We start from the raw sequence: 12802 nt of genomic DNA on the forward strand, positions 1-12802 counted from the left end.
CGTCGCGTTCTGCACAAATTCTGGCGAAAGTTTATGTTCCTGCGCGCGTCTTCCGCACACGAGCTCGATGCATATGCCAGTGCTGTCTCGGTCGGCACACTTACGTACGTGCGAGGGCTTGCACGGCTCTTACCGACCCCCCCCCCCCCTTTCCCTTTTCTTGCTTTCCCAACTCGCGCGCCTTTTGCAGCTTGGCGCAATATTGCTCATCGGCTTCGAAGGCTGTGCGCCTCGCACTTTTGCTCCTCGGTGCCGGTGACGGGGCGCCACTCGAGCCCTCTTTCTATACTCGCCGCGTCCGCCGAGGCGGGGGTTGAATTCCCTGCGGCAGTTTTTCTTTTTGTGGCGCAAGAAGGAGAAGGACAGTGGAGGCGACCAAGGGCGTTGAGCCACTGACGACTGTTCGTGGTGTACCGGTAGACACCGGCACTGTAAACTGAGACGCGGCGAGTACTTGAAGCGGCCGCACTTTGCGCGTTGGTGCACTGCTCCAAGCGCCGCGTGGACACAGGACTGGAGGGTGCCAGAGAGCGGCCCGCCTTCAGCAAGATGAGAAGCGCTGCCAGAGAGCGGCGGTGGAATTGATTGAATGCGTGGGGAGGGGGATTACAGAGGTCAGCCGTAGGTGCCACTGACCGAGCACCGGTCGCGCTCCCGAGGAAAGTAATTTCAGGTTCACTCGATCACGGTCACGACACACGCTTGATGCCCGCGGAAGGGCAGCAAAGATGCGACCCATCCCTAAATCCGCGGCGTTTCCTTGAGTCCGGTGAAGTGAATAATACGATGCGCATAATCGATGTGCAGTAAACCACATATGTATTTTGCTGCAATAATGCTAGAAACAATAAATCCTGCGTGACATCGAGGGAGACAGAGCTAACGTGCTTGAAAAAACTCTATAATGTAGTGCTCGAACTAGCAGAAATATGGTCAAGTTTCCTCTCATACGCCTTCTTGGTAGGGGCGATGACAAGTACGAGGTATAGAGAAATTAATGACAACTTGATTTATTATCTGCCCAGTGCATGGAAGGGCGCCTCTACAGCCAGAACTGCCCGGTAAAATGAACTCTGTTTTTCAACGCTTTGAACGTCTTACCGTACCATTACCGCCTTCAGCAAGCGTCGTGGGTGTGCTCTTCTTGGATACATTTGGTTTCTACATTTGTCAGCAGATTATATATAATATGAGTGCGATATATGGCGTAATGGCATGCATCTACGGTACACACTGTCTAATGAACTTCAGTGAAACAGACAGAAAAGTGCCCCACAACAATGATGGTCCAACTGCACTAGACTTTAGAGTGCATGTTCCAATGCGAGAATATATATATATATATATATATATATATATATATATATATATATATATATATATATATATATATATATATATATATATATATATATATATATATATATATATATATATATATATACATATATATATATAGCTACAGAACTAATGAATGGATAATTTCTAATTTTAGAATATGCTGCAGAGTCATTCTTCAAAGGTAATTACTATCCCATCTGCCCATCTCTTGAAGAGTGGAATGTAAAGGAATAATTTTACGCCGCCAAACCTCTCTGCTTGCAGATCTCTGCTTTTAAATAAAGAGCTCTATTTCTCTCTCTCTCTCTCTCTTCAATGTATGCACAAAGTCACTCGAGCGGAACTACGTTCCTTGAAGACAACCGGATGCTACGACAGCTTCCTAACGCAGTACTGTATACTTATGTGCCACAAGTCACGCGTGTATGGTTTGTCCTTTCGTTTTTGTTTTACAGCGAAGTTGTTAAGCGGAGCTATACAACGCTTATTGTGAGGTTGTGGCAAGGTGTGGCCGCGTCATCGGCATCGAATGGCAGCCAGAGAACAGCCAGAAACGCAACCTGCGACGCAGCCCCGAAGCAGCCCTATGACCGGCCTGTCGGAGGGTGCAGCCGGACGCCGGTGTCGGTGTAACGAGCGCAGCATATGGGAACATTGTGTCGGATACAGCGGATAATATAGAAGTATTAAGCTCAGATACCGTGAATGGTATATACAATGTCTTGATTTCCCTCCATTAGGACCCCACCTCTTATACTTCCGAGTAGCGTGAAAATTTTCTTAAACAGCTTCGTTCTTTGATGCATGAGTTGCTGGGATCTGCATGCACCTGCGAATGTTTTTTTTATTTTTATTTAGCTTCATCTTCCTTGCCCTGTCATAGTGCAGTGCAACCAACTATGCTCAACTGTAGGTGATATTCCCACCTCATCTTTCCACTTTGTCTAGCCACAGCTGGCAACCATAGCTTGAAACTATAGCTTTTGTCGGTTTTTTCGCTTTTTCGCTTTTTTGTGCTTGGTTGTTATTGTTTTTTTTTTCGCTTTCTAAGCAATATTGACCAGTTACACGTAATTGATAGCCTGTGAGCTTCCTCAGCGAGAGGAATCCCCGTTTCCTGAATAAAAAGCTGATTATTGTGAGTTCGCGACGCAAGTATTTGATATGCATGCACCATGAGAACTCATTGCTTCGAAGTGAAGCCCCTTGACGCAATATGTAAGCTTGCTGAGACTGAACCGAGAAAGCATTTTACACCGAAATTTTGAGGCAGACTCCGCTAGAAAAGCTTAGTCGTTAAACAGAAAAGAAAAAAAGAAACTTCAAAAGAAAAGAGCGGGAATGGTTTTCTGCGGAATATCTATTCAATTGCAGTCGCAGATTTTGCTGCGTGAACGCGAAGTGATCGGCGTTTGTGTCTCTTTCAGCCGATGTGCCTACCATTCACTACAGCCACGCGTGTCAGTGCGTCGCACTTGGCCGTTAACATACGCGCACATTGTGGCGACAATATTCCAGATGCGGAACGTTGCGGACAATGCATGTATGCCGACCATGCGCTTCTCGTCGGCGACAAGGCAGGGTACCTCCGATAACACCTTCGGCGCACAGAAGTGCTCGCGAAAAACAAGTGGCGCTTTAGTTCATTCGCGAGGCACGCGGCATAAGTGGACACGTGCAGCTGCGCGAGGACCCGTCGCGGCGTCTACGCGGCGACTGGTCCGGCTGCGAAGTGCGCTCGGCCGAACCGGTGGGAACGCGGTTGCGGTAAACAAAACCGGCGGCAGCTGCGAGGCTCCGTATAGGCAGGACCGGCCGTCTCTGAGCAATTTGATGAACCGAGCATTGTCCCGTGCAAAATGCACAGCGGTGCATTTGCCTCGCTTTGAAGCACTTGTGGGCACTGCCACTTGGGAGAGAACAATGTGATTTAATGTACGCGCAAGAAGTTGAGAACAACGTGTTTGTTAACATTTATTTCGTACGCGCTCATCCCCTCGCCCCTCCTCTTTAATGAGTCCCTTACATTGGAGACGTAGGCCAATTACATCGGTTATCTCTACAAAGTCTACATGATAAAATAACTTTGATTCTTTAAAGCGCGATATGTATACAGTGAGCCTCTCATCTACGTGAGCCAAGACAGGACTAGTGCACATGGAATACCAGATAAGGTGTATTGTAAAATAGGAAATGTAGGCTTCCTAGTACTGCTGGTGTAAACAAATCCAGGACGCAGATGGTGAGCGTCAGGCAAGATGAGATGGAGAGCAGAAAGTTGCCTTACAATGTTGCAAAATGAGAGATAGCCCTGACGAGTGCTTCGGTGCCCTAAAATACAAATTATTTGAAATAATTTCGATTGCAGCTCGTGAGAACCGCTAGCGTTCTCTATTGATTATCATACTGTCTATTTCCTTTCACAGGTGTCAGTGCTACGAGTCTCACAAATGTCCATTAAAAGGCGTCTGCGTTTTCTTTCGCTTGTGTTTGTTCATTGGCTTCGTTCTGCCTGCCGTCTGCACAGTGAGTGCAGTTGGTAACACACCTATGAAAAGATGGATTGGCTAGAAGACAACCAGCTGTTGGATACGAACGAAACTACACCTGATCTGTAGCCAACACCATTTCGTGTCTTTTGTGTTGCAAGCCAAATCAAGGCCTGCGAACACGACAGCTTTCGGCAAGCCAGTACACGGCACCGTCAATCTTCAGGCGTGACGTCACAAACATGCGGCAGCGTCAACGCCTGCACGCTGAGTGCCGTGCTGTCGGCACTGCAGATGGCCGTTCCCATCGCCTGAGAGGCGCGCATAAGGATCACGGAGTAATTAGCGCAAAGTCCTGTACAAGTTCTAGCGGCGTGGGCTCAGGCCAAAGGAAGCAAGCAACGAAAGCTTCCGTGAGCTCTCTGCCTACCAACATGCCGCAAAGCTGTGAGTGCCAGCTAACCAGACAGGCGCCTGTTTTTTCTTCTTTATGCGCCGTGCTGAGCCGGCAGGAGGTGCTTGATCATAGGAAAATTGCCGCATAGGAGGTGCTGCACGTTTCGGAATTGCTTACCATGGCATCGTTGACTCGTATTCTCGCAACGGACATGCCTGCTTTAGCAAACCATATTAAAGACATCCTGCAAGAACGATGAAAGCATTTACCTAATACTACGCACACTCGATGCAAGAACTTGAAATATATATATATATATATATATATATATATATATATCTATCTTTTTTTGCTTTGTGTACTGTATATTTGTAAATTGAGCTCGTTATTTTTTAGTGTTCCTTATTATGACTTTTTCTGAAGTTAAATTATCAAGTGACAAAACGGGTTCCAACATTTGTATTGACCAGTGCCTGAGCGGCAACCACCTTGTCCGCTACACAGCTAATACAGATGTCACACGGCGAATGTTTGAACTCGATCGAGCCCGACCGCGATAAAATTTCTCGACCGCGATTGGCTCATTTCGGCAGCTTGCACAATGGAGAAAATAGCGATCTAGAAATTCGATCCCCATAGGGCTCGATCGCGAGCGAAATTACACCGTGTGACAGCCGTATAAAATAGAGTCAACCCCTCCGTTTTAAATAAACACTTCTCCTCTCCGCGATGTCGCGCGGGAACGTGTAAGTTTCATGAACATGTAAAATAAGTAAGTTTCACAACGAAAAAAAAAAGACTCTTTTTCTTCGGGCGACTTTCTTAGTCAATTGTATCCGGTGGAATATGATAGAGAAATCGCAACGGAATGCAACGAAACGGCAACGCTAGCAGGGAGGGGGGACAGCTGAGATTTGAATGAACATATCCTATGTTCATAGCGTGAATATTTCCTAGCATGCTAGAAAGCCATCGGCGTTATTATGGCACACCTTTTTTTTTTCGCCTCTCGTGTTTTACTCAACGCTGCCGCACCACCGTTAGTGCCGCGGGAATCGGCCTCTTGAAGCGAAGGATGAGATCAGATTACGAGAGTGCAACGTCGAAAATAATTGTTAGGAAACAGATATGAAGGCCATAATGGTAAATAGGCAAAATGATAATTTTTTAAGCTTTACGGAATTTTTAAAAATCGCTTGTGGCAGATATCATAATTTTCGTCCTTGAGCTGGACTATTCGAACAGGAGGGCATTATTAGCACGAGAAATGGTAACAAATTTCGTACTAATTAACAAAATTTATCGACTTAACTGCCTAATTAATTACTTTACGGCACATATTTCAATTTATTTATTCTAGCAGGTGAGTTCGCAAAGCGTATCCACTTGAAATTAATTTCCAGGATGACACGCCTTTCGAGATATTTCAAAAGTGTGGAACGAAATACATGGGCGTTGCAACTTTGTGTTTCAATGCATAAAATGACGTTTTGTTAAAAAAAATAAGTGGAACAACGGTGCATATTTAGGGTAATGCTATATGTGCAGCAATAGTTACCAAATCACTGGGCTATATTCTGTGACTCAAAGGCAGCGCTTCAATCACTCTTATCAGTTCTGTGCCGCAGCCCACATGAAGAACTCGCAGCAGAGTTACGATTACGCAAACATCAAGTGGTGGACGGAGGCCATGACATTGTATATCAGTGGCTACCCGAGCACTGTAATATTGCTGGCAATGAAAGTGCCGACAAAACTGCCCGAGAGGCACACGGTGAATGTGACAGCAGCTCGATACCGTTGTCGAGAACAGATGCAGCATGGCATCTCAGCGGTCTTGCCCATACTATTACTCTAAGGAAATGGAACGCGCCGGAGTTGACCAACCGGCGCCTATATGCCATGGACCTGCACTTGGCATTAAGAGTTTTACCTAGTTTTAACCGACGGGAAGAAAAGCTGCTGTGCCGCTTGCGAGTAGGAGGTTCTTTCACAAACCCCTACTTATTCCTTATTAGAATGACGCACAGTCCCGATTGCAGCACACGTGGTATCGAAGAAACGACCAAACGTCTCCTGTGTGACTGCCCCACGTACGAGATGAGAGGGCACTTAGACGACCGGCCTTTCACAGAGGAGATCTCGGGCCCGTGGCCTCGTGCGTCTGCTATGTGCAAGGCCACAAAGGCGCTGGTGCATTTCTTGAAGTGCACCAGCCTGCATGACCGCCTGTGACTGACTTAGTGATGAACGCTTGTGCGTGTAACAGTGCAAACTGTGAACTCTCTTCTCTTTGAATCCCCTTTCCCCCTTTCCCCAGTGCAGGGTAGCCTACCGGGCTCAGCATGGTTAACCTCCCTGCCTTTCCGTTGTGACTTCCCTCTCTCTTTCTCTCTCTCTCTAGGGCAAGTTTGATGACACATATCTTCAAACTGGCGTCATTCGGGAAATTCATTACAAGTGAATATGTCTTGCGAACTCACCGGCTACAATTCGTAAATTGTAAAGTGTGTCGTAAAATAATTATTTCAAAAGATAATTGGTGTGTTTTTGTTAATTAATTGAATATGTGTTCCGGTTTCTCGTGCAAATAATGTCCGCGTCTCAGAATAATCCACCTGGGGACTAGAATTACGTTATCTACAACAGGCTATATTTAAGAATTTCATACAACAAAAGAATGATCCCCCTCTATAATAGTTTGATTGAAGTCAGGGCTTGAGATGCTTCACGTTTAGGTGTTTTCTATGCCTTATAACGCTGCACCGAAGAGTGGGTCGATCTAGTAACATTCTCGGACATTGATATTTGTATGAAGAGAAGGACACAGAAGAATTAAAAATATATACTTGAAACATACTGTCACGCATGTTACTAATTTAAGCTGTTTTCCTCGGGTGCGCTTGGCGTAACGTGTATCTTAAATGCACCGAGTCTCCCTAATAATATTAATAGTAAGACAGGACAACTAAGTAAGTCAGGAAAACCCGGCGGGCACTAGGTGCAGAAAAGCACCTCCCAGTGGGCGCCCCGCGGCTGTCCAATACATACACAATGTATCGCACCGCTTAAAGAAGGCGGCAAGCAAGTATGGTTTCCATGCTCTTTCAGCACCGCGAAAGCTCTCAAAGATGTGTGGTTTGCTTAACAGCGTCGCTAAAGAAAACACCAGCACCGAAAGACATGGCACCCGCTTTGTAGATTACAAGGTTTCTGCGCTTTTCAAGATCACAAAATGCTACATGCCAGACGGGTAGACGCATAAACGACCGCCTCATGTCAGAGCACACAGCCGGACACTTGGCTGATCATGACCGAAAATGCTCGCTGTGTTTTGATAACACACGTGTGCTAAAACGGCGTAGCAGGGAAATTATTGATAGCAAAATTTTCGAACCTTTATTCTATTAATAGAGCTGCTGATAAATGCATAAGCACGCTGTCTCTGGCAGTCACAAGGAAACAAGTTTCATATCTGGATATAAGCCTTCCAGTCGATGATTTGCTTGTCGTTAGTGGTTTCCATTCCTTGCTGGCTTGTTAGGTACATTCGCTTGCGCATTTGTCTGCGCATTTGTTCGTGAATATGTTGGCACCCCTTGAATGTATCTTATATATTAAAAATTCTTCAGTTGAAGCAATGGCGCTCTGTCCTCTCCCATCTCTGTTCCACTGACAATTTCTTTTTTCACGCTATGTGGCAATAAAAGCTACAGCACCAACTAGCTCAACTCTATTTAGTCAGGCTACACATATACACAGCCACACATTTCGGCGAGAAATAGAGTGGCTGATATCGTTTACGTCTCTGGCTATACAAAAAAGGGGCATTGTTGCCATGTTGTAAAGGGAAAAGCTAAACACATGTTTTGCAACTTAGCGCGAAGTGAAGTTGACAATCTGAGTGGAGAATTTAGGCCGACGAGAAAGAATGGAGATCGGAAGGAAGGATGTCTAAGAAAATAAAAAAATAGATCTGCCCAAGATGCCACCTGATGCGTTTGGCCCAAGCCACACAATTAAAAATAATAAATTCTAGGGTGTTGCGTGCCAAAACCACGACCTGATTATGAGGCACGCCTTAGTGGGGTGGACTCCGGATTAATTTTGACAACCTGAGGCTCTTTAGAGTGTGCCTAAATCTAAGTACACGAGCGATTTTGCAAACCCCCTAGCCCTCCTTCCCATCGGAATGCGTTCGATGCGGCCGGACTCGAACCCGTGACCTCAGCAGCGCAACGCCACTGTCACTGAGCTACCGTGACTGGTCGAGCCTCACATGGAGATGCGACGAGCCACATACCACACTTATCTTGAAGTTCATCGCCATGCGCACAAACCTCGGTGTCGGCGCAGTGCGGATGTTGCCTCCGATACTCCCACGTGTTGCAGATCAGGCTCCGTCACTATCGTCGTGGAACGATATCAATACAGACGTTACAGTTTGGCTTTATAAAGTAAAGAAGGGAACCTAGTGAAGAACGTGTTCCTGGCTGTAGTGTTCCTACTGGCAGTCAGTTAACCGCCCCGTGCCGGCGCCGTACTGCTGCAAAATTCTTAAGACGTGGGTTGTTACATCTCACAAGAAGATCCATGCCACAGTTCACATTGCGACTGCCTCACATCCGCAACGCTAATCGAAAGCACTGTTTGTTTTGTACAATCAAAGGAGAACCACGGCATTGCATGCGATCGCATATATTCTGCATTTTCCTGTTCAAAATGGAGATGCAGAGAACAGCGCTCTTTTAGCGTATACGCCGGCGCTGTGCAGTTCGAACGACAGCGGTGCCTCATCTTTTCCTCTTCGCTGCACTTCGGGCAGACCGAGCGCCACGCACCGATTGCATTTTTCGGTTATATGGCAGTGGTGCGGAAGCTGTCGCTCTTTAACGCTTGGACTATACTTTTTTTTTTCTTTCACATTGACCGACAGAAAACGTCCCTTTAAACAGAAGGCGCAACTCCCTAAACGAGATCTCAGGAAGCTTGCGAGATGGTGGCTAGGCGTTATGCTCGCAGGTCAACAGTGGACGTTCCTGCGATAGCTTGGATGTCGAGTTTTAAAAGGAATAACAGCTGCTTTGAACTCCTCCTTAGACGCTGAAGGCGCGCGTGAACGTATGAAGCTTGCGAAAAGAGCCGCATGGGTGCCTTCAACTTGATTTCTCTCTTTGTATCTGCGCTTGCATACGAACTAGCGAAAGATATGCGAACAGACAAACACTCGCTGGCAGTGTCTTGGTCAGACGACTCCGATATCACTTGCATATATGCTTTCCTTCCTAGTCATACACAGTACATTTGTGTCGACTTTGAAGAAATGAGCGACCACGTCAAGGTACGTACAGCCGAGCATTTGATGTTCGCATCACTCTCGATCGATTCGCTGCACCGGTGTTTACTTTTACTCTGTGAAATGTCCGCTCCCTTAGTGCTCTGGAGGCAATACCTTGAAAAACAAAACCTCCGCACTGACTTTCGCACTAAAGGAGAAAGCGCGCGTGACGCCATTAATATTATTTGTTTATATCGCTTCTGATCTGTCGCTAAAGTACGGTGAATGAATTGTTTAAAACACTTACTTGTATAGTTATAACGCATAAATTCAACGCGGCGTCTGTTAGAAACGAAAGCTCACGCCCTCCGTGTACCCGTACGTATGGTAACAGGTATTGTGCTAGGGTAATCAAACCAAAACAGAACCATTTTTATCTCTCACCCTGACCGTTCTCATTTGTCTAGTTCATAATCATTACTAACACATGCACTTAATTGTTTCCATTATTACAACCAGTGAGCAGGAGGATGACATCCCGCCCATGGCTAGGGCAAACGACGCTCATGCGGCTGCCTGTAACAAAGGAAGACTGAGACGACATGAAAAAAAAAAGGAAGTTCTTGGCGTTTACGGAATGAAAGTTAGATGACAGTCATAAATTAGTAGATGTGCCTGGCGGGTACGACGCTACATTGAAACAGGCGCTGTAGGCGGAAGCAACGGGAGCCTGCTTGCGAAAGTTGTGGCTACCGCCTGCAAGATCTCTCACCTGCCGAAGTCGAAGTTGAGTGGAACGGAGTTGACGAGGCGCAGGGGCTCCTTGAGCATGTTGTTGAGCGAAAAGCCGCCGTGGCGCGGCTTCTTACTTTGGCGGCGCACGTGCGCGGTGAACACGCGCCGCAGCCGGCTCTCCTTGTTGGCGCTGTCTGGGGCATCGTGGGACGAGCACGGCGCGGCGCCCATGATTTCTTCGCGCTGCAGCTCGGCCAGGTCCAGCGCTGAACCACCGGCGCCCTGGTAGCGACGCAGCATCGCCGCGGCTCACGCGATTGCCTACCGCGACTGAACCCGGGCTAGAAACCAACCCGCCCCCTCCCACCCCCACCCCCCCTCTATCGGTGCTAGCCCCCTGGGTGCAAAGTCCAGCGAAAGCTTCCCCACGCTTATGTGTTTCTGAAGCGCACGCTCAACCGAGGCGCGCCACTCGGCCCACGGCCGCGCACGTCGAGGGCTACAGTCGCACGGCGCGCGGGTACGCCGTCTGCGCGTTTCGAAAAGTGACGCGTAGCCGCGCCGCCCGTCACGTGCGCCTGGCGTCACGTACCCGCCCCCGCCTCCCGGTGCCGCGGCGCATGCGCATCCCGCGACAAAACGCTCCGGGATGGGCGGCATCGGCCCTCCCCCTCTTCCTCGCCACCGGCGGCAGAAATGTTTCCGACGCCGCTCTCCAGTGGACTCGCCGAAGCTTGTGCACCGCGCGGTGCGAAAGCACGAGGTTGCCACCGCTGCTACGCGCAAGCGTGGCTGGGCGCATTACTAACGGCGGCTCACGCGTTTTTCTGGCTTTCACTTGGACGCCACACTTGTATATGCGCAAATACAGTCAGATGTCGGAGTGAGGACGCTCGAAACAAGGAAGAAAGGAAACGCCCTAACATATCTAAAAAAGCAAAAAAGAAAGGAAATTATAAAAACAAACACGCCGGCACATTTGCCGATAGAGGGACAGTGAACGGCTTGTAGCCGCACCAGGGGAAAGACGGAGATTGATTGCTTCGAGTGGGAGTACGTCAGGTTCGAATGGCTTGCTCACTTCTTCATGCATCCTTGGCTTTTCTGTGCATCTAGAGCTTTGCGCAGGGAGTGCCTGAAGAATGTTCTCTCAGTTGAAAGCTCTAAATGTGGGCCTTACTTGAAAGCTTCAAATCTATATAGCTACGTGCAATGTATCCATGCCTCGTTATGCTAAACATATATATAAAGCAAATCAACGTGTTTTAAATGGAAGCCGTGTTAAATCAAAATTTCTTATATATTTACTAGACAACGCATGGGATATTTATGGTTATAGTCTTTCATTATTTTCATGTACGTGTCATCCCTGTCAGAATACATTTACACCGTCCTCATATTGAACCTGCTATGATTTATACCTTTGTATAAAGTGGTCAAGCGAGCTGTTGCAGCAGCAACACGTGGATACTCTTACAATTTCGTTCCCATTTGTTGCTCTGGGCAATTGCGATTTACTGCCCTTGGGTACAAGGGTAACGTGTTTATACTGTGTGGACGCATTTGTCAGCATATAAGTGCTCAGCATTAATAAATGACGCGATTCTTTGAATAAAATGTTTCTGGAACAGTTTTTCTCGGTCAGTGTAGCTATGCTGAGCTGCAAGTCTAGTTTTCGCACGGGAAAGAAGTTCGTTAAGTAATCTGCCATTTCTCGTTACGCGAAGAATGGCCCAATAACCGAGCATTACAATAGCTGCGGTGCTTTATAAGGTGGGGTTCTGGGCTTCGCTGCTATCGACCTCACACTTCCCGCGTTCATCGAATTACTCACACAGATGGCTGAGTGCTCCGCACGCACACTCTTATCTCTGCGTTTCGGCTTTACACTTGACACAATGCAGGCCACGCGTCGAAAAAACTGCTAAGTTTGCGGTTCCGACCCTAGCATGCAGCTGACGCAACGTTCTGATACCTCTGCGGGACAAGAAAATGCGGCTTTATTAGATATGTTTTGCTTGACCCGAGTTTCCTGCCTCTACAAAAGATAGTGACTGGAATTGATTAGAATTGTCAGACGTCTTTCAATGTTTTTTTATTCATATATTTTTTCACATACTCGAGGGACCAAAAGGAAAAATATTAGAGGATGCGGCTGTGGGGGGGAGGGGGAGGGATTATTTCTTACCGTTATGCCCTTCACCACTGTACTTTTATTCCGAGCATAAAAACAGCGCTAAACGACAGGACGAGTGAAGGGACACAGACAACGGCGCTGACTAACAACGAAAGTGTGTTTATTCCGTCAGTCAGCATATATATGCTCCGCCGCTATCTGAAACTACAGAATCTACAGGATAGGGCATGCGCAGGGGGAATACAATTAATGTGATAAGAAGGCTATCTCCTTTGGAAGGAGAGAAATGGACGGGAGGCTTACACATGCATTACCACTAACGTGAATGTGGAATGCTTCGGATATAAGGCGTGCGCGGTCATCACGATATTTTGACAAATATGTTACACCTTCGAAGGATGGCTTGCAGCCGCATTCATTGCAAT

At 47.2% G+C, this 12802-nt stretch overlaps 1 protein-coding gene across 2 annotated transcripts in view; it reads right to left on the reverse strand.

Annotated features, from left to right (window-relative positions):
• The window catches only part of LOC135914200 (GTPase-activating Rap/Ran-GAP domain-like protein 3), a 557065-nt gene extending 546478 nt beyond the window's left edge, over positions 1 to 10587 (reverse strand). For both annotated transcript variants that reach the window (XM_065446945.1, XM_065446944.1), the window contains exon 1: positions 10278 to 10587. In XM_065446945.1, coding sequence (XP_065303017.1) covers positions 10278 to 10540 — 263 coding nt within the window. In that variant the 5' untranslated portion in view covers positions 10541 to 10587. The remainder of the gene's footprint in view (positions 1 to 10277) is intronic.
• Between the last annotated feature and the right edge of the window lie 2215 nt (positions 10588 to 12802).

Source organism: Dermacentor albipictus, chromosome 1, assembly GCF_038994185.2.
Source record: "Dermacentor albipictus isolate Rhodes 1998 colony chromosome 1, USDA_Dalb.pri_finalv2, whole genome shotgun sequence".
Taxonomy (NCBI): domain Eukaryota; kingdom Metazoa; phylum Arthropoda; class Arachnida; order Ixodida; family Ixodidae; genus Dermacentor; species Dermacentor albipictus.